Source organism: Letharia lupina (genome assembly GCF_014066315.1).
Source record: "Letharia lupina isolate WasteWater1 chromosome Unknown contig_4, whole genome shotgun sequence".
Lineage (NCBI taxonomy): Eukaryota > Fungi > Ascomycota > Lecanoromycetes > Lecanorales > Parmeliaceae > Letharia > Letharia lupina.
This window is the reverse complement of record NW_023502973.1, coordinates 2,201,707-2,228,844: the sequence shown is the minus strand read 5'-3', so window position 1 is coordinate 2,228,844 and position 27,138 is coordinate 2,201,707. Positions and strand designations below refer to the sequence as shown.

Genomic DNA, 27,138 nt, shown 5'->3' with positions numbered 1-27,138 from the left:
TGCTCCAAAGATGACATTGACAGGTGTTTTTTGACAGAAACAAATTCTGGACAAGTTTCGACTCCTTGAAGTGGTGTGCGGGCGCCTCATTCCAAAGTAGAGCGCTCGCTCGCAAATCTGAGCCATCGAAATCGAAGATCTGCAACTCTTTCGCACGGGATCTTCCATCTTAAGTATCGTAACTGACAACTGCGATATCCGACCCGCTGTCAGTCGGCTCTGTCAGTCGCTTGTACACATACAAGCGCAATGAGGCGGTGTTTTGCGCGCAAAATGTGAAACACTCCCCTTCGCCGATCCAAAACCCCCTTTGACGAGCTGTTAGAGTCATCCCTGCTATATACTAGGAATCAATAGTCAGACTAGGTAGGTCATGATCTTGTCAATACTTTTCAGCTTTGCCGCGACCATTGCTGCGGCTGTCGTCCCGCCATCCGATGGGATCAACCAAACCGGCTTCCACTATAATCTCACCAACGCGGCAAGATTGGGAGACATAGACCCCCGCTTCACTACCGATTACCGACAGGGGCAAGCAAGGCTCTCGGCTACATCATGCCTCATGAACGCAGCCAACGCCATGATGGAGCTAGCACTCGAAAACTTCACGGAGTCAATTCGCCCTCGAGATTACACGGATCCTGGCTATCCCGAGGTCGTAGTCGTGCCTATGACTATGGCGCCAGGGCAAGGGATAGAGGCGCGGTATCTGTTGTGGGGTGTATGGAAAGGAATAAGGTGGATGATCAGCCACCAGAGTTTCCGGGACCTCGTGATCGGTGCGTACTGGGACGGGATCCTGATGTGCAGAATTTGGATGAAGGGGAGGCAATTAAGTATTGCTGGAAGCAATGATACTCTGGGCCTCACAGCGCGGTCAGAAAAGATGTCCATTCGCAACGCCACGGTGGAATTTACGCAAGACTTGAGCAAATTGGACGTCAGAAATCCATTGAACGACCAGCATCTGACAGTATCGGTGACCCAGGTTGGGGAAATGCTTGGTATCACGGAAGTCTTCGTCGCCATTTTTGCGACTTTGGAATATATTGCCCAGTTTCCAAGCACTGATCGAGTGGTCGGATTCCAGATTTCTCCAGACGATGAAGACACAACGATTGGATTCCTGGGTCATCCTCGGGCTCCTGCGGTCAGAACACCATCCTTGGAGTACCAGTGGGTCATCCTGAGCGTAGGACAGATTCCTGGGTATTTGTTACAGCAGAGGAGGTTCACGGAAGTGATTATCGAGATTGCTGTAGACGGAGTCCCGCTTGGGGAAGGATTCATGTTCAAATAAAGATATTGATGAAGATAACCGGATTGTGGACCAGAGCAAAGATTGGGATCATTTTTGAAAAGGAGGTTCAGGATCTAGAGAGTATAATTCGCGTCGATTGGAATAGAGCGCGATAGATTTCGGAATCGGGCCCCACTATCAATGATTTTTGACACCCGAACAGCTCCAAAATTGACAAGTTTAAGGTGGATATAGCTTATGGTTTCTGTACTTGAAAGGCGTCCGAGCTGTAAAGCCTGTGGAAAGGAGGGCAACTCCATGATCTTTGAAAGATCTTTGCTCTAGAAATATCCAGTGCAAGGATCTAAGAGGACCCAGCCGCTTGCGTCTGTTCTTCGGGCACATTTATTCCTACTTGCTGTACAAGAATGTCAGGACTGAAAGCACGCTGTGGCAGACCTAAGCGGAGACAAGGTAGCTGTCCAGGTGTTAGGCATACATTGCCGTGCCTTAGGTGATGTCTTGCTTTCTATGCCTATGTTTCTCAGCACCCTTCTTGATCATGCTTTGTAGCAGCAAATCCAACCGAGCAGCGTTTGCAAGGAAACCGTCTGGATGAGCTGTCACATTCATCCAAGGACCTGGCAAAACGTTGATTTTGAGTTCTCGCAATCCGTTCGATCCACACTGCATTTCAAGAAGGCGGGTTATCCATGGAGCATCGGGTGTGGGCATCGTAAACGTACTTCCAAGGTAGATGAAAGCCTCGATTGTACGCAATCCTTTCAAAGTCTGCTTGATCAATTTGGACCAAGTAAGTAGATTACAAGCGGCACATTTCTGCATTCGGTGTGCGTGTAGAGCAGCGCGTCGATCATTTCCGCCGCTCGGACACGGACTGGACATGGTGATTTGGTTGTAGCATAGTTGAATGCTTCTGATTTGCGCAAGACGATGGGGAAGTACGCTCTGCATGAAGAACGGTGGCGGTGTCAGTGACGCAAATGAGAAAATTTGCAGACCTGGAGATATTAGCTCCTCGCATCTAAGACCCTAGACGGAAGGCTGCGACGCTTACTATATAATAGATCGATGGCTTCTAAGTACATTTGCTTACAGCATTTGACAAGAGTCACGGGGCCCCAGCCACGATTTTTGGGGAAGCTGTTGGAGAAATGCGTTCGCGCAATCACATTGTACCCCGCGTACACAACCTCTGCTTCAGCCACATCAACGAGATGCCAAGCAGGGGCACTGGAGACAACTCTGTCAAAAGCATGATCACAGTGGTAGCCACGAATCTTGCCAGCCCTCATGGCACTGGCATTGGCGCGTGCGTCCAACACTCCATCCGGATTCCTCATTGTGCTGTGCACCACAACATGGACATGTGAGCCATCGCCGACAATGACCTCTTTGTAAATCTTGAGTCGTATTTCGAACGGTAGTTTAGTGAAAAACGAAGCGCCTAATTGAGTTTCTGCACAATACGGCGCCTGGCTGAGTCGGCGTCTGAGCTGTAGAGGAAGAGGGCGGGGCTTTTCCCTCTCAAAAGCTATCTCTTGAGCCTGCCGTTTGCAACGTAGATGATAAAACCAGAGGATCTTGAATGGCACCACTGCAGCATTCTTGTAAATCAGTTTGAACCGTTGTCGTCCCGCTGAGGAGCAGAGAAGTGGGCACAATAGTATTGGGAGGAGATTGTAGACGAACGGACTGCAGACAAGAATGGCGAGTACAATCAACACATAACCCAGCCCGCAGCAAATCTGCCCGATCCAGGGTAACTCTTTGTGGCAAGCTTTAGCCAGAAGCTTTTGACAGATCGTGCATAGAACGATCGGGATTGCACAGATGCCCATGGAGGCGTTTGAATTACTCAGAGTGTCAGAACTCGTCTGCTGCCGGACTGCAGGAGCAGATTGGCTGCCCCGTATCAGCAGGTCAATGACCTCACTTATGATGCGGAGAAAGCCTCAGACTTTAAGCTGAATGATCGAAGGTCCACAGCCTCGTCGGCATCGATCAGGCTGCAAAAGCATACTGAAAAGACGTATAACCCGGCAGACTGGAAGGCTGATAATATGCCACCGTAACAGCATAGCACTTGCTCATCAGCGTACTTGCAGACAACGACTTAAACGCTCCATGTATCACGACCATGAGTAAAAGTGACATTGTTGAGATGGAAAAGCAATAGTGCTCAGCAATGACGTCCGAGTCTCTCGAAATTGACGAGAGGACTTAAACTTAATTTCGCGACGCTCGTATACAAAATGTCACGTGCTTAGTGTTAGGGTCCTGCGGCGAAGTCTACTTTAGTTGCCAGATGGCCCTTTTGAAACCTTACGAATCCATAGGGACACATCGACAACATCTCTCTATCTCTGTCCTCTTCTCTCCTCAAAATACAAACACACCACTTCATTCAAGCCTGCAACACAAGGCATCACTTTCATTTTAAAAACATTCAATAATCATGAGGAACTTCAAGAGCGTAGCTCTCGGGCTTGTAGGAGCTGCTGCGGTAGCATCAGCTTCTGACGTCCATGACCTCAAGAAAGATACATTTACAGACTTCGTCAAGAGCCATGACCTTGTTTTAGCAGAGTTTTTCGCACCATGGTGTGGCCACTGCAAAGCATTGGCCCCAGAATATGAGGAAGCCGCAACGACACTCAAAGAGAAGGACATTGCCTTGGTCAAGGTTGACTGCACAGAAGAAGCCGACTTATGTAAAGAATATGGCGTTGAAGGCTACCCAACTGTCAAGGTCTTCCGAGGCCCGGACAACGTGAGCTCCTACTCAGGGCAAAGAAAGGCGCCTGCGTAAGTAGTATGCTGCCAATTTTCAGGGCTTCCACGCTAACCGCTATATCTAGTATCATCTCCTACATGACCAAGCAAGCCCTCCCTGCAGTATCAGTCCTCACACCAGAAACATTCGAGGAATTCAAAACCGCAGACCAGGTCGTGGTGGTCGCTTTCTTTGAAGCTGGCGACAAGACCTCGAATACCACTTTCAGCGAAGTCGCCGAGACCATGAGAGACGATCACCTCTTTGGAGCCTCTAATGACGCCAAGTTGGCCGAAGCCGAGGGTGTCAAATTCCCATCTGTTGTTCTCTACAAATCGTTTGACGAGGGCAAGGACATTTTTGAGCAGAAGTTTGACGAGGAAGCCATCACTAAATTCACCAAGACTTCAGCCATGCCGTTGGTAGGCGAAGTTGGTCCTGAGACATATGCTGGCTACATGGCGGTATGTTCGCCTACACAGCCGAAGATTGAGCCATGCTAACACATGCCTAGGCTGGCATCCCACTAGCCTACATATTCGCGGAAACCCCAGAGGAGCGCGCTGAACTGGCCGCTGAGCTCAAGCCTCTCGCACAAAAGCACAAGGGGGTCATCAGCTTCGCCACCATTGACGCCAAGTCTTTCGGTGCACACGCTGGTAACCTGAACCTCGAAGACGGCAAATGGCCCGCCTTTGCTATTCAGGAGACCCTCAAGAACCAGAAGTTTCCCTATGACCAGGACAAGAAGCTTACACATGACGATGTTGGCGCATTCGTCCAGAACTTCGTTGATGGCAAGGTCGACCCCAGCGTCAAGTCCGAGCCTGTTCCAGAGAAGCAAGAGGGCCCTGTTCAGGTCGTCGTGGCCAACAACTACAAGGAGATCATTTTGGACAACGACAACGATGTTCTTCTCGAGTTCTACGCCCCCTGGTGCGGTCACTGCAAAGCGTAAGAGTACCTTTGATGGCATGCTTCAGACGTTTAGAGTCTAATCATTTTTCTATAGCTTGGCCCCCAAGTATGAAGAACTTGCCGCCATGTACCCCGCCAGCGCCCAAGTCACCATCGCCAAAGTTGACGCCACAGCCAACGATGTCCCCGACGAGATCCAAGGTTTCCCAACCATCAAACTCTTCCCCGCTGGTGGCAAGGAGGAACCGATCACCTACTCCGGTTCTCGCACCATCGAAGATCTAGCCGAATTTATCAAGGAGAATGGCAAATACAAGGTGGATGCATTTGAGGGCAAGAATGAGACAGGCGATGATACTGAGGCTCCTTTGGCTGAAGGTATGGGTGAGGCAGCAAGGGCGGCAACCGAGACGGCGAAGAGCGCGGCAAGTGACGCCGCTGAGGCTGTGAAGACCGCCGTCACCGATTCGGATGGTGCGGATGACGGCAGTGAGCATGATGAGTTGTAGGTGCATAGTGGCGCGGTTGGTGTGGCAAAAGTGGTCAAAAAATGTAACGGTCGGTAAGATATGTGCCGTGTGGAGGCAATTCCGATGTGATAAAACGCACATCGGCCTTGGTCCTGTTTTTCGATGTAAAAATCTATTGGCGTCAGATTTCCTTGTTAGTAGGAGTTGATATGGTTTCAAACTACTTTGCTTCCCACGAACACAACGCATTATTCATGCAAGGATACCTGCCTGTTATTGATGGGTCATTTGCCCACGAGACCGGCGTTCCCGCACCATGAGCAGGTCTATTTTATGGGTATTTGCTCCTCCCATGATGATGATGATGATGATGATGATGATGATGATGATGCAATGGCCACGAAGAAAGACGCCTTACCGAGGCGATGCGAGTGACAACAACGATACAAACCCTCGTTTTGGAAATCGATGCCGTCGGACCTTACCCATTTCCCTGTGCGCCGAAAAAACCATAGGATGATCTCAGTCTTATCTCGAAGGAGCTCTCTCTTCCCCTGATGATCGCACAAGAGGCCCGCGGGTCAGCTTTCGAGACGCAACAACAACGACCGCCTGCCCTCCACGAGCACATCCACCTCGAAACCGCCCGACGTTCAATAATATCCGTGATATCTCGGAAGGATAGAATTTCCGTGAACTGTTTCTTAACGTCAATCCCATCATTATCCATTCATCCCGAAGGATGGGGGTCTCAAGGAGACGCACCGTCACCGCCGCCGCGGCACGTAGCCTGCCACATCGCCACCTCAGCGCCCGTCCACTCACTCACTCACTCACTCCTGCGGCTCCATCGGGCGGGAAAGGCTCGAGACGAAGCTTCGGACATGCGCCGGATCCGCATATAGGTGTTGCTCTCCCCTTTCACTGTGTTTCCAAGGTAGGGAAAGAGATGGACGGATGGATGGATGGGTCTCGCGTGCTGACCTGATGTTTATTTATTTTTTGGCAGAGCTGACGGCAAACTTCAAGTCTACAACGGGGACGCGCAGCCTGGCGCATGGTACGAATGTGTGGGAAGCGGTCGAGGCTAGACTACCGGTGCCGTGTGCGTGCGACAGGGGAAATGGGGCTGGTCGAGTGTTACGAGTGCGTGAAGTATGTTACTTACTTGCCATATTGCATGCGCGCGAGTCGATATGTTCAGGTTGGTTGGTCAGTCCGTCAAGTAATTTCTCTCAGGTACCGCACACAGTGTGCCTCAGGTGCAGGATCTATTCGTCGTGGTGAGGGATGAGCCGTGGCCGCCGCTGCTGAGCTTGGTGGGGAAATCGACGAATGCGTTGGTGGGAAGGAGCTTGAGTAGGGTGCCGGTTGATGATATGTCTCAGGTTGAGAGGCGCAAATCGCCTGCTCGATCATGTTCTGCTGATGGCGGATGTTGGAGGTGTAGTTCGTGTATCCAATGCCATTATCGGTTGGCTGGAGGAGCGACGGACTCTTATCAATCTGCAGCTCTTGCTGTGAATGGCTACAGGCATATCATCCGCTACATGTGCAGTTGCCGGAGCGGGAAATCTTCCCCACATCAAATGCGTCGTTGCTCCAAGTTGCTATCACCGCCAAAAAAGACACGTTTCTGACTCCGCGAGAGCTGGGAATTGACGTCTCCACAACCGACGACATGCATATCTTTTCAATGCCTGGGCTGCACTTGGGCCCCCTCGATCATCCCCGCTCCAAATAAAATGCCCGAAATAATTCTCCGCCATGTGGGGCCGATGGAGAATTTGGAGTATTTGGAGAATTAATTCGATCGATAATGCAAGTTTGACAGCAATTGTGGAGAAATGACGTCAATTATGCAAGTTTGACAGCTCGATCATGCAACCAATGCCAAGTCTCAGATTCTTTTCGTGGGGGGAGGGTGAAAACGGCCTCGATGATCATGCGAAGCTCGAGATTAGTAGCAGTGAGCATCCCTAAATATGGCGCCAATGATGACTCTGACAGAGGTATCTGTGGGGCCCCAAGCGCCATGAGCAAGGTCCGGAAAATATGCCAGATCGATGCTGCGTGCCCGATGCGAGATCCTGCACCTTGGATGTGTTTCAGATCATGTAAGTCCGGCAGGATACGATGTACCCCGATGTGGAGTAGTAACAAGCACGCAACTTTTGCACCAGCGGAACGAGGTGCGGTAAGGACCAAGTCGAGCAGATAGATCGCTGACGATGAGGGAGGGCGACGTCAGTTTTGGAAGTCATTGTTTGGTACTCAGTCCCTGGTCGTGCATGAGTTGCTGGTGTAGAACATGTCGAGGATTGAGAAGGGAAATCCCCAGTCGCCGCAGGAAGTGGACTTTCGGATTGCGAGGTGAATGAGTGCGAAAACCGGATTATACTCAACCCCTCAAGTATGCGTGATTGGTACACCGCCTAAGCTACAAGATAGGTTCAACCCCAAATCATCTGCCAATATGCAGCTTCCTCATGCCCGCGCTGAAGTAAAGCGTACCGTGGCCCTCCTGCAAAGTCACCTTTGCAGCTAGAAGCAGTCCTTGAGGGCTAGGTATGATCCCGAGACTATTTCAAGCCTAGGACCGACTCTTGATCCGCATAGTGGCGTTCCCAAGGGTGGTTGAGGTCGATCTTGGGAATGGGAAAAGAAGGAAACCTGCACCACCATATCAGGATTTTATCCGTCAACTTTGGGTCCATAAGTGCAGTTTCGTTACATCCCCGAGCAACACAGCCTGTGACCAAAACGTCTTTGATTTTCGATGACTGATATTCCAATGCAGCATGGTTATGGATCGAGAGCGTCCCACAGCGACCCATGACATGTTTATCAACAACTCGTCGCAACATGTTGAGACGCACATGAGCCAGCTGTGGGCATCGATCAGGCAATCCCCTCAGAGCGTGGCCCAGTGACTCATCCTGTACAGTACTGGGAAAGCTTCCATCAACACTACCGCCGCCGTCTAGACTGAGCACTGTGAGACTTCGAGGCATCTTCTCAATTAGTCTGGCGCAATCATACCAGTGACTCAGGTTTAAAGCTTTGAGTACCGGTAGCGCTCCGACCATGGTTGTAAGACGATTCTTCCGATCGCTGAGCAGCCCCGTCTTCCAGATGGTTCATGCGTATACTGAGATCCAGGAATTGAAGAGTGCCACCGTAACGCATAGTGAAGGCTTTGTGATGGGAGTTTGTAAGATAAATCTTACGCTAGGTGAAGCTGTATAATGGAGTAATGTGAGAAAAGAAGTCCTTCGATACCTTGGTGTTGCCAGACAGATTGCATGCGTGAGCCGTTGCTAATGGTCAGATGCTTCAGGGCCATAAGCCGGTCAAATTAATCCTCAGGATATCGTTTGACACCGGCAATAGGATGACCTTCGAGAACGAGAGTCTCAAGAACAGGTTTGTCGACGGCAGGATCAAAGGAGGTTTCCGGGACGTTGAAACCATAGCCGTTGACCCGTTTTTATTTAAAAAAAAAAAAAATTTAAATAATATTTTTTTTTTTTTTTTTTTTTTTTTTTTTTTTTTTTTTTTTTTTTTTTTTTTTTTTTTTTTTTTTTAATTTTTCCATTTCTTTTTCTCTCCCTCTCTTTTTTTTTTTTTTTTTTTTTTTTTTTTTTTTTTTTTTTTTTTTTTTTTTTTTTTTTTTTTTTTTTTTTTTTTTTTTTTTTTTTTTTTTTTTTAATTCCTTTTTTTATTTTTTTTTATGTTCAATTCTAAATATAAAAAAAAAAAAAAAAACAACCCCCCCCCCCCCCCCCCCCCTCCTTTTTTTTTTTTTTTTTTTTTTTTTTTTTTTTTTTTTTTTTTTTTTTTTTTTTTTTTTTTTTTTTTTTTTTTTTTTTTTTTTTTTTTTTTTTTTTTTTTTTTTTTTTTTTTTTTTTTTTTTTTTTTTTTTTTTTTTTTTTTTTTTTTTTTTTTTTTTTTTTTTTTTTTTTTTTTTTTTTTTTTTTTTTTTTTTTTTTTTTTTTTTTTTTTTAAAAAAACACACACACACTAAAAAATTTTTTTTTTTATTTTTTTTTTTTTTTTTTTTTTTTTTTTTTTTTTTTTTTTTTTTTTTTTTTTTTTTTTTTTTTTTTTTTTTTTTTTTTTTTTTTTTTTTTTTTTTTTTTTTTTTTTTTTTTTTTTTTTTTTTTTTAATTTAAAAGAAAAGGGGTTTTTTTTTTTTTTTTTTTTTTTTTTTTTTTTATTTTTTTTTTTTTTTTTATATTTTTTTTTTTTTTTTATTTTTTTTTTTTTTTTTTTTTTTTTTTTTTTTTTCTTTTTTATTTATTTTTTTCCTTTACTTTTTTTTTTTTTTTTTTCCTTTCTTTTGAATCCCCCCCCCTCCTCCCTTCCTTTTTTTTTTAAATAATCACCAAATTTTTTTTTTTTTTGTGGCCCTTCTTTTAAAAATTTTTTTTAAATCTTTCCCTTAAAAACGTAAAAAGAGAGCTCGATGGGATTGAAATCTGATGAGTAGGGAGGCAGATATCGGACTCGCAACCATGCTGACGAATTACCTTCTCGATACGAGGATTACAGTGTATACTGGCATTATCCATGACAATAACACTACGATAAGCTGAGAAGACACCGCAGTGAGGTAGTAACTCGGCTTTGACACGAGGGCCTTCAGGTCTAGGAGCGGGGGTAGCTGCGCTTGGCTGACTGTTGCTAGGGCCCGGCTAGCTATCCTCAGCAATCGCTTAGGCACGGGAGGACGTCTCCTTAGGCCTCTTGGACTATCTGATCGAAGGGGAGGTCGGTAGTAGGGGGGAACCCCTAACTGCGTCGATTAGGAGGCATTTCGAAACACTAAGGCAAAACACCAAGGATCGGCTAAGCGAGATATACAGGAGCTTCAAATATGATGAGGAAGGTGGTAGAATGCGATATGGGAGAAGATTCATCTATTCAGTACTACGTCCGAGGGTCGGGTACAAAAGTCTCTGCCGACTTTCTCCCGCAGCCCCCACCAAAAGTCGGCAGAGACTTTTGTCCCCGACCCTCGTTCTGGTGGTGTGTGTGTGATTTTCTCAGTACCAAGTACTCGTATAATCCAGAAGTGAGTTCTTTGATAAAGTGAGGACACCAATAGTTCAACCGGAATTCGGCTAAGTGGAAGGATTTACTGGTGTCCTCGCTCTATCAAAGAACTCACTTCTGGATTGTACGAGTAGAGAGGTCTGCACCGAAAGTCCTGCACCCGCACTAGTGCAGCCCTAACCCTACTTTCGGAAAGCGGCCCTATAGAGGGGAAGCCTAGAAATATCTTCTCACAGCGCATGGATGAGACTTTAGATACTTTTTTTTAACTTGATAGAGGTATTAAGCTTCGAAACCTGGCTAGGGCTAGGTGCGATTCCGAAAAACTTTAGACGTATTATTTAGATAGCCTTTTAGGTGAGGCGTTATCCGAAGTCTGAGCGTAAGAGTCTTGGCGGGTGCAGGACTTTCGGTGTAGACCTCTGTAAAAGAACAAGGGTGATTAGATTCGTGTGGGTAGAAGAAGGATATAGATTTCTAAGGAAGTAGGATCTCTAAGAATCTTAGAGATTTAGTTAAGCGAGTTATACTATATATAGCTAGAAAGAATAATCTTATAGAAAGTATCTTTCGATTATTACGAAATAAATAAAATAAAGTTTTAGCGATTATAAAGCTATATATAAGTAAGGGTAAAGACTATTAGAATATAAAGAAAGCTATAATAATAAGCTATATTTAAAATTAAAATAAGATAAAATTACTATTTCTATAATTATTTTTATAAAATACTATAGAAAGTAAGAATATTAAAGTCTTTTATAAGTATATATACTTTTAAAAAAGTATAAACTCTTAAGAAATTTTATAAACTTTCGAGAAAGTTTCGAATTCTAAAGAAATCTTTAAAGAAAGTTTTAAAGAAAGCTTTAAAAGAAAGCTTTAAAGACTCTAAATTCTAGTATTAAAAGACGATTCCTTTATATTAGAAAAGTATATACTTTCGAAAAAGTATAAATCTCTAGAAAAGCTTTTAGCGAAGATATTAGATAGTTTACTATTACGATAATAAGAGAGTAGTAAGATCTAGAAGATAATCTATATAAGTAACGAATTTCTTAAGATAATTATTATAAAATATATATCTAATTTTTTAACTATTAAGTTATATAAGTATAAAGAATCTTTTATAAAATTTATTATATCTACTTATTCGAAATAAATCTCTTTAGCGAGCTTTTAGCTTTTCTATATTCTTCTAATATAATATAATTAAATTATTAATATAATATATAACTTACTTAATTCTCTTATTATATCGCGAAGTTATATTTTTCTTCTACTAATTTAAATATTATTTAATTATATTATAAAGATTTATCTAATAAATAAGATATTATTATATAATTTAAGAATAATTAATAGAATTCTCTAACTAAGCTATCTAAGTAGAAACGTTATATTTAAAAAATATATATAAGATAGATATATTAGTAGAAGCTTTCTAAAGTAATATAAAAAGAATGTTAATAGAAGAAATTCTTAGATACTTAATAACTCGTATATTAATTAAATCTTTAGTCTTTAATAGACGTTGATCTTACTCTAATTTAATATAAAGAGAATTCTTGCGAAATACCGCTTCTAGTAATTTATTATAGACCTCGATTATTCTTATACTCTTAAAAGTATTAGAAGAACTATATATAATAGTAATATCTTCGAATTTTAAGAATTTCTTTAACTTATTATTAAAGAAATATTAATTATAATCGAGATAGTAAATATAAGACTTTTAATATATAGTAAAGAATAGCTTAAAATATTAAATAACATTTGTTACGTTTCCGACATAGCGTGAGAAACCTTACTAGCGTGACTTGGCATGTCGCTTTCTTTTCTTTCTTCGAGAACGTTCATAGCTTTATTTTATTTTAATCATAATTAAAATCAAGAAACACCTTTCCCTTCTTTGTGAAACTTCTTTTCAGGAGTATATATATGCTTCTTACACAGTATCCCTAATAATTAATAGCAATACCAGACTTTTCTATATTCTTTAACCACCATCCTCATTATTTTCCGCACCAGAGACACTATTCTTATACTAAGGAGTTTTTCTTCTATTACTTTCTTAAAGAAAGGACCTTTTTCTAAAAGGAAGGACCGCTACGGGAGCTACTTAATTCCCCCCACCTTTTTAAATAACTTTTCTTCTCTTAAAGAAAACTTATCTCTCATCCTTAACACTTCCCTTCCTTCTCGACAAATCTTTCTTTTCGTTTTCTCTCCACACCTTTTCATGACAGAGTACGACTATTCATAATCGATGAAGTTAGAAAACCTATTTTATTAGACTTAACGATTTCACTCGCCTTTTAATTTTAAGCTTTCTTAATAAAAAATCCTAAACTTTACGAGTAGATTCTCAACGAGAATTATCGTTAGATTATCAAATCGATTATATAGACTTACAATTCACCTACCGATATTCTATATGATTAAGATTTATACGTCTAATAAGATCGATCTTAGAGTATTAACTCGATCTCTCCTTCGAAGACTACTCGATCGAAGAAACCTCTCACCTACCCTCTTTCCTAAAATCACGATTCCGAATCTACGAGTGCTCTAATAAAAGTAGTTACCACCTTTATACGAGGAGTTCGTTACTATATGAATACTGATTACTTTCTTATCTAACAAGCTAAAACAACTCGCCTTAAGCCTAAGAATACCTCTATTTCTAAGAATCTAAGCCCCGACTCGAGAGATTATATAGACGCCTTCCTAGAGTCGTTACCTTCTCCTTTTCTTAAGATAATTCAATCTTCTCGCCTTAATAATAGAACTTCTCTTCCCAAGCTCGACAAAGGCAAAGAAAGAAGATTCACCAGTCTTTCCTTATCACCATCTATAACACTTACGCGAAGGACTCGATCTCTTTATCGATCTTAATCCCCACCTTTCTTCTTATCGCTTTCGGATTCTATATCGAAAGTGAACCCTACTCTAAGGAAATTAAGTATATCGGATCCCCAGGATCCCTACACAGCTACGGACTTGGTGAATAGGATTCTCTTTTTATTAGGTTAAGCTATATTCGATAAGATGTCGGGAAATGGTAATGAAGGATACCGAAACTTTATAAGTGTAGGATTTTCTGGTAATGGACTTAATAGACCGGCTTTTAATTAGCCAGAAGCTTCCAACTTAGAAAATACCGCTCCAAAATCCAATTCTAGCGAAAATTAGCTTCCACAAGGTTAAGGAAGCTCTTAATAAATATCGCCTTCGTCTATAAGAGTAAATTCGATAATATAATAGATTATGCTATAAGCTATATAAGTAATCGTAAGGAACTTATAATCTATATCTAATATCACAGATTTAATGGGCCCGTAGGGTCTTCTAGGACCTTCTGGATAAGCTGCTTCGAAGGGATCTGATGGTGGTTTCCGTGCCTCCGACCTAGGATTCTTTTATCTAGATCTTGAAGAATTATATAATATTGATAACATCATTTTCAGCAGCAAAGAAATCATATATCGGGAAGTATATTCTTTCTGTTGGCGTATAAAAGACTACGTCGTAATTAAAGAAGAGGATATTATATATATAAATCTCTCGACTTATTTTCGAGGAGCTACCTTATCCTAGTAGCTAAACACTCTATTCTAAAATAAGAAAAACGCGATAATGTAATTTCAAATAGGACTAAGAAGAACGCTTACTCGACTACAAGATCGTTTCAAGATATCCATGTTCTCGGCCCTGAATTAACTTATGAGATAAGTTTATACTCTTGGTGACGCTGGCAGTAGGCGTAATCCTGCAAGCTACGTGTAGAGCGTCTTTAAGTATATCGTATAAGTAGAAATCTTCGAGAAGCACGCTTAAGCTACTTAGGCGTGGAATCACTTAAAAGTCGAGTTATAAGCTATTATACCTCCTTTAACTTCTTAGACTACGCTTTATAAATTCACGAAGAAGCTTAATAATAAGAAGGAGCTGTGGCACCGTCTTAATTAGCAAAAGAAATTACAGTATAAGGATGTGCGAAAGGAAGTTCGAGATCGAGATCGAGAGAGAGATCGGGATTGAGACCGTGAACAACGATTTAATAAAGATCGATCTTTATCTAGGGAACGATAAGGTGGGTTTTAGGAAGCTCAGAAGCGACCATTTCTTTCTTCTCGCCCTTTCATGACAGGTCCGCGAGCGTATGATACTCGTTCTTATCAGCCAAGGCCGTTATATCTAGGCTATAGGTATTAGTAGCAGCCGAATTTCCCTATGTATCCCTCTTATACTTTTCAAGCTTATACGCCTTATTAGTAGAATCAAGGCGGTTAAGTATCTTTTTACATGTAGCCGCCCGGATAGCAATTCCCATAGACTTCGCCTTAGGCTTAGGCTTAGGCTTAGGCTCCGGCTACGGCTTCAATAAATCAAGCTCTAAGAAACGCCCTATCGGCTTTTAAGCAGCTACTTATAATTATAGTTAAAAACGCTTAGCCAAATCAGTTATAATATTCGAATTAAACGAACTACTAAAATCGTAGTGGACGTTTGTTCTACTTAGCTAGATAATATGGCGGTAATTAAGGATATGGTGATTAAGGATTTGCGGGAATATCTATGCCTTAACCTTTATAGAAGGTATACTTTCACGATCTTGGGAACGAGAGCTTTATTTCTGAGGGTTATTATGGAGACTATGATCCCACGTACTCGCAGGATTCTTCGGTATATTATGCGAGTAATGATGATCATTTCCACGATGCGCACGAGAACAAGGCTTCAGAAGATGAGAAATCCGATTATAAGGACGAGGAAGTCGACGTCGGGTTCGTCTCGATTACTTACTATATTATTACGAGTAAGATGGGAGATTCGCTAGTTTGCCGAAAATATCAAAAGGAGTTTTCGTCTAACAATCAGTTACATGCTTACCTCAAGGAGAAATCTTGTCGTCGAATAGCCCCTTCAAAGAACACTGGGAAGATTCCCAGGGAGAAGAATCCTATGCTTGACTTGCTACTAGAGGAGTCAATATAAACCTCCAAGAAAATGCTACTAGAAAAGGCGTCTGTTCCTAAGAAACTCGAGTTGATCGAGTTCGCAGCACCCGCGAATCCGAATAATGGAATGACCTTCCGGTCATGGCATTATCTTACCGGGCTATTTAGTCTTTCTTTGGAAGCTCCGCCGGAATTAGGATGCCTGGACACCGGATGCCCAATGAGCATGGGGGATCGAGTTTTCTTGAAGAGACTAGTGCCCTCTTTCTCTACTAAGAAGCACATAGCTTCGATTACCTTGCGTGGGATTGGCTCAAACCGGCATTCCACTGATGAATGGATCACCCTTTCTTTCTTCATGAAAGGTGAAACTCCGGAAGGAAAGCCTGTCATGATTAAGTTTACCCGAGACATACATGTCGTGGATAATCTTAAAGCAAACCTCCTGATAGGGATGGACATACTCGGTCCAGAAGGAGTAGTGATCGATCTTCCACAGGAGAAAGTGATTCTCACCAAGTGTGGGAATGTCGCTGTGCCGGTGCAAGCTACTATTAGAGATAATATGAGAATTCGACGAATCGTGAGATCGGAACGACATCAAGTCATTCCTCCAAAATCCACTGGATCCATTGCTGTGTCTTTGCGAGGCAAGAACCCACTTTCTAACCGGGACTTCCTTTTCGAACCAGAGATGAATAAAGTTTTATGCACATCTCATAGACGCAAATTTCAACTTTGTTTCTATTCGAAATGATAGCGCCACTCCGCTTGTGGTACCTCGCCGTCACAGGATCGGCTCCGTGATTGAGTACGAAGCTAAAGAAGGTTACCCGATCTAAGTGGAGAATCACTCTTTGGCAGCCAAGGCATCCGAAGACAAGGGGCCCATGCTCGAGGAATTCACCAACCTTATTATATTAAAGTTAGCCATCGGGAAGGTAACTATAGATCCCGCTTTGGAAACGCGACTGCCCAATGGAATCACTATCTACGGGAAACAGGAATATGCCGACATAATGCGGAGTATCTTAGAAGAAAACCCCCGCATCTGGGAAGACTCTGGCGACACTATTGATCTTCCTGAAGCGGAGTGGCTGCAGGTGCCAATTACCACGGACTGGCAATCTTTCTCGGCGAAGTTAGAGAACAAGGTCTATCCCCTAACTTCAGAAGGCCGCAAGCTTGTCGACGAAAAGTTCGATAAGATGCATGCGCAAGGCAAGATGAGCTGGTCTGAGGAGCCGACTCCTTTCGCTTTCCCTGTTTTCGTGGTCTATAAGACAGTCTACGTTGGGCCTGAGAAAACACCTGAGCGAAAGGGAAGGGTCGTTGTTGACATCAGAGGCCTCAATAAGATCACGGTTCCTGACAATCATCCTCTTCCTCTACAGGATGACATAGTCACAGTGGTTCAAGGATGCACTTTCATCAGTGTGGTTGATTGTAGTGGACAGTTTCATCTTTTCTTGGTGAAAAAAGATCACCGGCAACGATTCACTATGGTATCTCATCGAGGATCAGAGCACTTCAACGTGGCAGCAATGGGTTTCAAGAACTCAGTGCCTTACGTTCAGAGGAAAATGGATGACTTCTTTCGTTTATATCGTTACTTTGCCAGATGCTATATAGACGATATTGTCATCTTTTCTCGAAGCGTGGAAGATCATTTCGAGCACTTGAGAACGATCTTTCGCCTCTTCGCGAAACTCAAAATCACCCTTGAGCCCAAGAAATCCTACCTTGGATACCCGTCAGTCACGCTTCTAGGATAGAAGGTAGATGGGTTCGGCCTTACTACCACCGAGGAAAGGGTTGCAGCGATCAAGGAAATGTAGTTCCCCGCCACCTTGGAGGCACTCGAAACCTACATAGGAATGGCGAACTGGCTGCGAAGAAACGTCAGGTACTTTGCTCAGATTTCTGAGCCACTACAACGCTTGAAGACGGAACTCTTGAAGCGATCTCTAGCCCCGGGCGGTCGTCTTCGCAGGAATTTCTCGAAGACTACGAAGGTCACCCCTACCGAAGAAGAAGTAGAAGCTTTCCGCATTCTGCAGCAAGCATTGACTACGGAAACTTACCTATACCATTACGACGCCAGTCGCCAACTTTACGTTGACCTCGATGGATCTAAGAAGTACGGTTTCGGAGTCATGGTGTATCACGTGGTGGACGATCCTTAAGAAAGTTCTTTTCCCAAGACGGATGTCCAACCCATTATGTTTCTATCCAAGCTCTTGAACGCCGCAGAGTTACGTTACTGGCCGACGGAACTAAAAGTGGCTGCCTTGATTTGGACCTTGAAGAAAATTCCTTATATGCTGAGCCAAAGAACGGGAAAGAAGGTCATCGTTTTCACTAACCACTCTGCCACCACCGATATTGCTCGTTAGACTACACTTTCTTCTTCATCCTCTGACCGAATGAATTTACGGCTTATGCGTGTTTTATAGTACGCCTCTCAGTTTGATCTGGATGTCCGGTGGAGACCCGGCAAGCAAAACGTGGTTCTCGACGCTTTGTCTAGATTGCTTCGTAAGTAGGAAGAAAAATTCGACGCCCAAGATCCAGGAATTCTTGACGAGGTTCTCGCATATAATTTAACACTCGTGGAAATGTCTAAGGAATTCCGTGCCAAACTTATACTTGGCTATCAAGAGGATAAGAAATGGTCGAAGATTCTCGATGCTCTCGTCGCTTGAAAGGTATAGCTTCTCGAGAAACAAGAACCTGTGGAATGCGTCAAACTCCCGAACATACAATTTCTGCTTTGAGACGAAATTATCTACTACCAAGATGAGTTCAACGAGCGGGAACGGCTTTGCATTCCAAAGAAGGCGGAGCAGAAGATTTTCGAGCTTGCTCATGATAATCACAGCCACGCCGGTTTCCATAGATCATATGAGAGGATCGTGGAGACCTACTACATGAGGCATTTGACTCGGCGCTTAAAGCGCTACATCGTTTATTGCCCGGAGTGTCAGCTGAATCAGACTGTGAGACACGCCCCGTATGGGAGTCTTAAACCCATTGTGACTCCTCCTTTGATTTTCCACACGATCACTATCGATTTTATTCTAGCACTGCCACTCCTGGAAAATGGATTCAACGCAATGATGACTATTACTGACAAGTTTTCCAAAAGAAATACATCTGTACCGGGGAAAGACACATGGAATGCTGCCGAATGGGCGGAAGCCTTGCTTCTTGCTTTCGCTGACTGGGGAATCCTTAAAGCTATCATTTCAGATAGGGATCCAAAGTTCCTATTGGACCTCTGAAAAGCTATCTTTAGGACCTTAGAAACGGAGCTTCTCGTTTCCACTACTTATCACCCGCAAACTGATAGTCAATCTAAGCGAACTAACTAGACGATAGAGATTGCTTTGAGGTTCCACATTTCTTGCGTTCCCGATGATCCTTGGGACAAATTCTCCGTACACCTGAGGGGTAGCCTCAACAACTCCACAAACACATCGACGGGAAAGGCTCCCAATGAGATTGTCTATGGCACGAAACTCAACGATGGATCTGATGTAACGGATGTCTTAGCTAAGGATCAGACAGATGTCGTAAATGACCGTGCTCGATACCGACAGGAAGCTTCAGATGCCTTGGCTTTCGCGGCGGTTGACGCGAAATTCAGGTATGACTCGAAGCACAAAGCTTTGGTCATGGAGAAAGGGGACAAAGCTTTCGTTAAGCTCCATAGGGGATACCGTCTTCCCGGACTTGAGAATGCGAAACTTTCGAATCAGAGGGCCGGACCTTTTACTATTCTTGAGCGAGTCGGAAACTTAGCCTACAGACTTGATCTCCCAGCTATTTGAAAGGTCCACCCCGTTATCTCAGTCGTAATGCTTGAGCCTGCGCTTAAGGGGGAAGATTCTTACCGCCGATCTCGTAAGAAAGGACAAGCTCCTGTGTTCGATCACGAGGAGCCAGCAATTAAGAATCACTACGAGATTTAGAGATTGGCGGATCGGCGTACCAGTCGGCCTCCGGGTCGAGGAAGTAAAGACAAGGAGGATGTCATAGAGTACCTGGTGAAATGGAAAGGCTGGGGAAAGGCCCATAATGTGTGGTATAAGATGGAAGATTTGGAGAACGCAAAGGATTTGATCCACGACTACGATTTAAAGTACGGGAAACGCTCGCAAAGGGAGTACCGGAAGAGGAAATCTTAGAACCCTACGCAAGCCCGCAGCGTGAAAATCATTTCTCACGCTGCTGGCATACCGTCAAGCTGGACGTTAAACGGAGCATGGTTCTCAGGCTTTGTTAAGCCGCTGGACCATGGATATGATATGCTTTATTAACTCGCATTTTCTGATACATCATTACACAGAAGCTCGGATCCGGAAATTTCGGGAATCTCGGAAATTTTGGGAATTTCGGAAGACTTCGTAACTTATAATCGCGAAGTGAAGTGACTTGACCAGCCCCTCATTTCTTTCCTTTACCTCACCACATTTTCTTCCAACACTTCATGACCGGACGTGACTCTACCCCTCGGGAAAAGACTCCTTACGATCCTGACGATTCAAAAGTCATCGCTGAGGAAGCAAAGCGCTGGCAACCTCATCCGAGATTTGAAGAAGTAGGAATAGCGAATCTTGAGACCTTGACGCTGATCCTCTGGGGCCAAATCGAACGCGTTTCTAAATAATTCAAATTCTTCCGACCGAGTCTTGCAGATCTCGGCAAAATAATCGATTATATTCGACTCGAAGTAAAAGAAGATTTGCTCTCGAAATAGTAGGATTACGAAAGTCTACTGTGGTATATCCTTAATCGTCCTTCCCAAATTTATCTAAATTACTTTTATAAACTCAAGAACAAACTTAAATAAATAAATACGCTTTACAATTAGGATCCTTATCGTCTCTGTTCGTGGCGAGGTTTTTTCACGCATCTATCGAACCTTCACCACGAAAATTTGAATAACTTTCTCGATTCCGTGGCTCGTTACTTAAGGATACCTCTCGTCTTAAGATCTAAGCTAATCTTACGTTGAACGAAGGGCCTACTTAAGAATAAAGGCTATTACTAAAATGAGGCTATTCTTATCGAGGAAGTAACTGAAGGTATTAATACTCCTCCCCACTATATGAATTTTTCGGATGCTTAAATCGCTAAGATAGTGGAAACGCGAAGCTTTACTGAATTCTAGCGATATTAATACTGGCCTCAGGTATTCGCGAGTAAATATCTATATTAGAATTATATTATGAAAGGCTAATTAGTAAAGATGGATATGAAAGACGATAATGAAATTAAGTGGTATTATAAGGTTGTATTCGGGATTTAATAGTTGCATAGAGATGAAGGGGAAGAACGCGATTACTCTTGAGATATTAGTATTTACATTAACGCCGCGAAGTATAATAACTATAATCTCTATTAAGGTTACCTCTACTTTGTTTAGAACTTTAAGTATAACTTCGAGAAGGTAAAGAAAGCCGCTATAAAGAAGGTAGATTCCTTAAAGAAGCCTAAGAGTATCTTGCTAGAGATTAAGAAACGGACGGCATCGCCGTCGAACGCTAATACGAAACGACTTAAGAAGGACGAGGTTATTTATAAGACTAGGTCTGCGACGGGGAATATTATGATCGAAGCTGAATTCTTGAGAAAGATCGCCGAGAAGCCGGACTCTAAGAAGCCGGAACTCGAGAACTTAAGTGATAAGATGGTAATTAAGAAGGAACCGATTTATTAGTCGTTCGTCTTTGAGGATTTGGATTTAGAGTTGAAAGTCAAGGAAGTAGATACTTGCGATGATTGCGTATGTATAAAGAAGGAGATCGACTTGTTGAAGGATACTCTTTTAAGAATGTAAGGAAAGCTGGTGGTACTTTTAACGGCGACGGAAAAGATCTATAGAATGGTTACTTTACTTTTAGCATAGTATAAAAGCGTAACGAAACTTATTAGGGGCGCTGCGAAACTTTTATCTTTTCTAAACTAAGATTATAAGTAAGTTAAAGATAGAAAGATCGATATCGAGAGTATTAAGGAATACTAGAGCATCAATAAGCTATTGCTGAATAAGATTCTCGATATCTTAAATAAAGCGTAAGAGACCTTCGCTGAGGAATATCCAGATCTGGCGACTTTAGTGTTCGTTTACGATGACGACGGAAAGTTTTTCGTAGAGTTCGAAGAGTGGAAGGAAGGATTTTTCGTTTTTGATTCTTTAACTGAAGAAAGCGCTTAACCGAAGGAAAAGATTGTATATCTTTACGTCTGAATCTTCACGAGATGAGGAACGCGGACCTTATCGAGATACCTTCACGTTAGGTCTATCGTGATACTTTTACGTCTCTTAAGGAAAGCATATGTCTTCCTTTCTCTACCTTAGATCTAGCACTCTTCTCTTAGATCTAGCACCCTTTTATATTTTACCGGCTTAGCTCAAATTATACACCTTCACGTCTGGATCTTTATGAGATGAGGAACGCGGATCTTATCGGGACACCTTCACGTCGGACACTTCCACGCTTTCCCTTTTACCGCTTTCCAGTGTCCGCCTTAGGTCCGATATATCTGTTTTCACGAGGAGTGAAACCCGTATATCTTCTTTTCTACATCTTTACGTCTAGAACTTTACGAGGTTCCGTCCGGGAATCACCTTCTTTCATGCCTTACACACCTTCACGTCTGGAGATGAGGAAAAGCCCGAGGACGATATGGCTTTTCACGAGGGAGGGTAACTGTTACGTTCCCAGCATAGCGTGAGAAACCTTACTAGCGTGACTTGGCATGTCGCTTCCTTTCCTTTCTTCGAGAACGTTCATAGCTTCATCTTAATCAATCTTTCAATCACAATCAGAACCAAGAAACACCTTTCGCTTCTTCGTGAAACTCCTTTCCAGGAGTATATGTATGCTTCTTACACAGTATCCTTAATAATATTCTTTATATTAGTAGATATAGTAGTAAAGAAAAGTATAAATTTACTTATATAGTAGACTTTTATAAGTATAAAAGTAAATTCTACTTTAATAATTTTAAGTAAGTTTATAAAATTTATTTTTATAAGTTAAAAAGAGTATATAACTTTAATAGAATATAAAGATTAAGATTTAATAGTGAGTCTATACTTAATATACTCGAGATACTCGATAATATACTTCTTAATATCTTATACTTTCTAGATTAGTAGTAGTTATATAATTTTATTAGAGTATCAATCTTAATCTAATAACTACTCTTATTATAAACTTTCTCGAAGTATTATAAATATCTTTTCTTTTAATACGTAAGATAAATATATATCTTCTTAAAAGATTTATAGAATATATCGTATTATTTAATATTTAAAAGCTTTTCAAAGCAACGTAATAGTAAGAATCGAAGATCTTATAATAAGAAATTCGTATATTTTATTAAATTAAATACTATTATAATAAGCTTTAATTTAAATCTTAATATTTTTATTAATCTTATCGAAGGCTTTTATAAATAATTTTATAACTTTTATAGTAGAAATAGCTTTTAGTAAGAAAGAAGAAATACTATATAGCGTATCTCTATTAACGATTTTAAGTTACTTTAATTTAGTAAATACTATTAAAAACGAATTAAATTTATTCTTATTATTCTTTTAAATTTATTTTAAATTATAATTCTCTAATTTCTATCGTATTTATATAATTATAATATTCTCTAAATATTTAATATTAAATAAAATTCTCGATAAGTCGTTAATAGCTTTATTTCGAGACTTAGATATATATTAAATAGTAAGATTTAAGCGACGAAGTCTATTAATCTAATATCTATAGATTTTTTTATAAAGATCTAAATTAAGAAAGTATATAAGAGGCTTATAATTAATATATATTATAGTAGATTAATACGGGTGCTTATATAAGTAATTATACTTCTTATAGAATGTAATAATAGTATAGAGTTCTCGCTTATAAGTAGAATATTTCTTTTAAATAAGATTAAAGATAAATAAATCGTATAAAATAAATACTTTTATATTCTTTTTTATTATAATAGACTTTTAAAATTATAAAGCTTTTAATAGAGTAGCTTTAACTTAAAAAATCTCTTATAATATAGAAATATAATATTATATAATAGTATATTTAACTATAAAATCGAAAATATTAATATATATATAAACGATTTAACTAAAGTTAATATTATATATACTTATTTTTATAATATATTTAATACGTAGAATTTCGAATAATAGCTATTTTATTTAAGTTTATCGCTATTTTATCTTTCTTATAAATTTAGAAAAAGATCTCGCGATTTTTATAAAATTTATTACTTATCGATATATAATATTAATAGTTTCTAAGAAATCTTAAACTTTTAATTAATCTAAAGAAATCGATTACTTAACTATTTTAATAACTTATTCTTCGAGAATATAAATATATTTTTTAATAATATAAATTATATTAAAGATCTTAATTAATAATATAAATAGTTATAGTTTCTTGAAGAATAAGAGTAATTTAGCTTATTCGATTTTAGAAAAAAAAATTATAAAAAGAAGAATAAATTCTTAAAGTTATAAAAGCTATTAAAGAAATTATTTATATAGAATATAAGAGATAATAGAATTTTAGAATTCGATGAATATAGTAATAAAGATTTAAAAGAAATAGAATTAAATACTTTATAAGCTAGCTCTGTTATAATAAAGTCTATAGATTATAATTTCTACTATATTCTAGTAAGCTATATTTAATTAATATCTAAAATAATAAAAGTAAAGTAGTATTTATTATTAGAATATAGAGATATTATAAAATACGCGTATTTTAAATTAATTAAAAATAAGTATTTATAATATAAATTAAATAGATAATCGTAAACTTTCGAGCTTAGCTCGAGATAAGCTTCTAGAAAAAGCTTCGTAACTTATAAATAATTAAAAATCATTTAAGGCTTATTAATAGATTTCGAATTCTTAACTTTATCTACTATAATAGCTTATATATTTTATAAAAATAAATATTTATTTATAGACTTAGTAAGTTTATAGATATTATCTTTAAGATTATCTTAAATAAGCTTTCTTAATTACTATTCTATATAAAGAGACTAGCGCTTCTAAGATTTCGAGGAAGTAAGCTTTATATTAGATATAATATGTACTTAATATATAATAAAATTTATATAAGATAAATCTCTTAGATCTTTTCTATTAAAATACTTATATTAATATAATAATTATAATATTTCTAATCTTTATTCTCTTATAATAATAAGTAATTTAAGAATTAAATCTAATTCTAGCTTATTAATTTATTCTTTAAATTCTAATAATAAAAAATATTATAAAAAACTTTTACGAATTATTCTTCTAATAGAAAATACTTATTTAAGAGATATCTATAAAAATAATAATACTAATAGTTTAGAAGTATTAAAGACTTTAATAGATTAGTCTAAAAAGCTTATAATAGTTACTTATTTTGATAAAGAAAAAGAATTAAAATCTTTAAAAATAATAATAAAGATATTTAAGAGGTTTAAATTTTTAAGATAAATTACTATAAGCTCTAGCAACTTAATATTCTATTTAAGATATACTTAATTTATTAAAAATTATAATATTTAATCTTTTTAATATCTAATAAATTATTTCTAGAATTAAAAAAACTATTAAATTCTAAAAAATTGATTTTTTTAAAAAAAAATCTTTAATATATCTTATCTAATAGCCTTCAAAATAATTATAGCGAACGTTAAATATATTAATAAATTATAATCTTTATAAAAAATCATTTTCAAATCTATAATTCTTTAGACTTTTTTATTTTTTAATTTATCTTCTAGAAAAATAATAGAAAAACGAATTAAAATAAAAGTATTTATAGAATAAAGCTATGAAATTTTAAGAATTAAATTAAGATACTTAAATCTCTCTAATTTCGTAATAAATATAATTTTTAGAGCTATAAAGCATCGAATATTTCTTTAGATTTCTTTTATATTAATTATAAGCTATATCTAATATTCTAATATAATATTATAATAATTCGCTATATATATAAAAAGGCCTTTAAATCTAATTTTCGAAAGTAAATAAAGATATAAATTTAAAAAGCGTATTAATTTAGAAGATATTATATTTATATCGAAACCTTAATTCATCTAAGTATAAGATTTCTTAAAACTAATATCGAATCTATTAACTTTCTTCGTAATAATAGAAATACGGAATATCTTATTTATATTTATAAGAGAGCTTAAAAAGTATATATACTTCTTAGTTTCTATAGTAGAAGTATTAATATAAAATATAGATATTAATATAATAAGATTCTCTAAAATTTACTAAATAGAAAGCTAAGATATAAATATTTAAGATATTAATATAAAAGAAAATATTAATATAAATTAATAGACTTATAAATACTCTAAAGATAGTATAAATATTTATAAATTTATTATATAAAAGTAGATTAACAGCTAATTAAAGGTGCTTGCGTAGTATTTATAGTAGGCTTTAAAATTTATTTCTTAAAAACTTAAGTATAAGACGTTTTAATTTTTTATATATAGTAGATAATTATATTATAAGATCTATTATATTTATATCGACTTTAATACTCTTAAATATATATCGAATAGAAATAGGAGAATTATATTTAAATTTATTAAATAAATTTATTAAAGATTAAGATTCTACTTTTTTATTAACTCGCTTCTTATCTTTATATTTAGAATACTCTTCTTTTAAAGTAGTCTAAAATAGATATAGCTAGTTCTAGAAAGAAAATCCTTGATTTATAGCTGTCGAAGGTTATTACGAACTTATTTAAATAGAAACTTATAGCGAATAAAAAGAAGTATTAAAATTTAGATTAGTATTAAGCTACTTTTATAAATATTAAAATATCTAAAACTATTATAATATAAATTGCTATAATTAAATAAGTATCGACTAAGATCTCTTAGATTACTTTTCTTATTATCTCTAAGATATTAATATTAATATTAATACTTCTTTTATATAAGCTCGCTTATTAAATCTTAATCTTTATTAAAAAGAGCTTTAGCGATTTTTACGTTAACGAAATAAAATTAATTTAATTATATTATTTTAAATTATATTAAATTAGAATAAGAAGAAATATAAGAATTTATAAAGCTTAAAGATATTATTTAACTTAATCTAATAGAAGAAGAAGAAGAAGAAGCTACGAAAAGCTTCTATAAAGAGATAATCTTATAAGATCTAGAAGATTTATTAAACTTTTTAAATTTAATAAAAATAAAGTTTAATTATAGATTATTCTCGAAAATAAGTATTTTTAGATACGACTATTCTTAGATAAGTAGTGAAGTATTCTTATAATTAGAAGAGATGTAACTCTTAATATTATACTTAATATATAATTATTTATCTTTTCTATAAGACTAATAAATAATATTATTAATATAAGAATTCTTCGAGATAATTTAATTAGATATATCTTTTAAAATTAATTAATAATTATAAAAGTAATTATTAGCTATAAAATTCGTAAGTTTACTTCTATTAATATTTTCTTTATTAGAATTCTAAATTAAAATCGAAGTTTAAATAAAAATTAAAACTTTATATAAAGAATAATAATACTTTAAGAGTTAGAATTATATAAAATATTAAAAATTTAAAAAAGTCTCTAATAGCTACTTCGATAGATTTATATAAAAAAACTAAGA

The 27,138-nt window shown here is 38.3% G+C and overlaps 3 protein-coding genes across 3 annotated transcripts; 2 read left to right on the top strand and 1 right to left on the bottom strand.

Annotated features, from left to right (window-relative positions):
• Nucleotides 1-249: 249 nt before the first annotated feature.
• Nucleotides 250-1,300, top strand: HO133_008146 (uncharacterized protein; the record flags this gene model as incomplete). Its single annotated transcript, XM_037299014.1, has 2 exons — nt 250-257; nt 397-1,300. 2 exons carry the CDS (start codon nt 250-252, stop codon nt 1,298-1,300), a joined length of 912 nt encoding a protein of 303 aa, XP_037156350.1.
• A 450-nt stretch (nt 1,301-1,750) lies between these two features.
• On the bottom strand, nt 1,751-2,604 carry HO133_008145 (uncharacterized protein; the record flags this gene model as incomplete). The annotated part of the gene is made up of 2 exons (XM_037299013.1): nt 1,751-2,262; nt 2,319-2,604. The coding sequence occupies 2 exons, from the start codon at nt 2,602-2,604 to the stop codon at nt 1,751-1,753; spliced, it is 798 nt and encodes a 265-aa protein (XP_037156349.1).
• Nucleotides 2,605-3,719: 1,115 nt separating this feature from the next.
• HO133_008144 (uncharacterized protein) lies at nt 3,720-5,464 on the top strand (the record flags this gene model as incomplete). The annotated part of the gene is made up of 4 exons (XM_037299012.1): nt 3,720-4,069; nt 4,123-4,501; nt 4,552-4,991; nt 5,050-5,464. The coding sequence occupies 4 exons, from the start codon at nt 3,720-3,722 to the stop codon at nt 5,462-5,464; spliced, it is 1,584 nt and encodes a 527-aa protein (XP_037156348.1).
• Nucleotides 5,465-27,138: the final 21,674 nt, after the last annotated feature.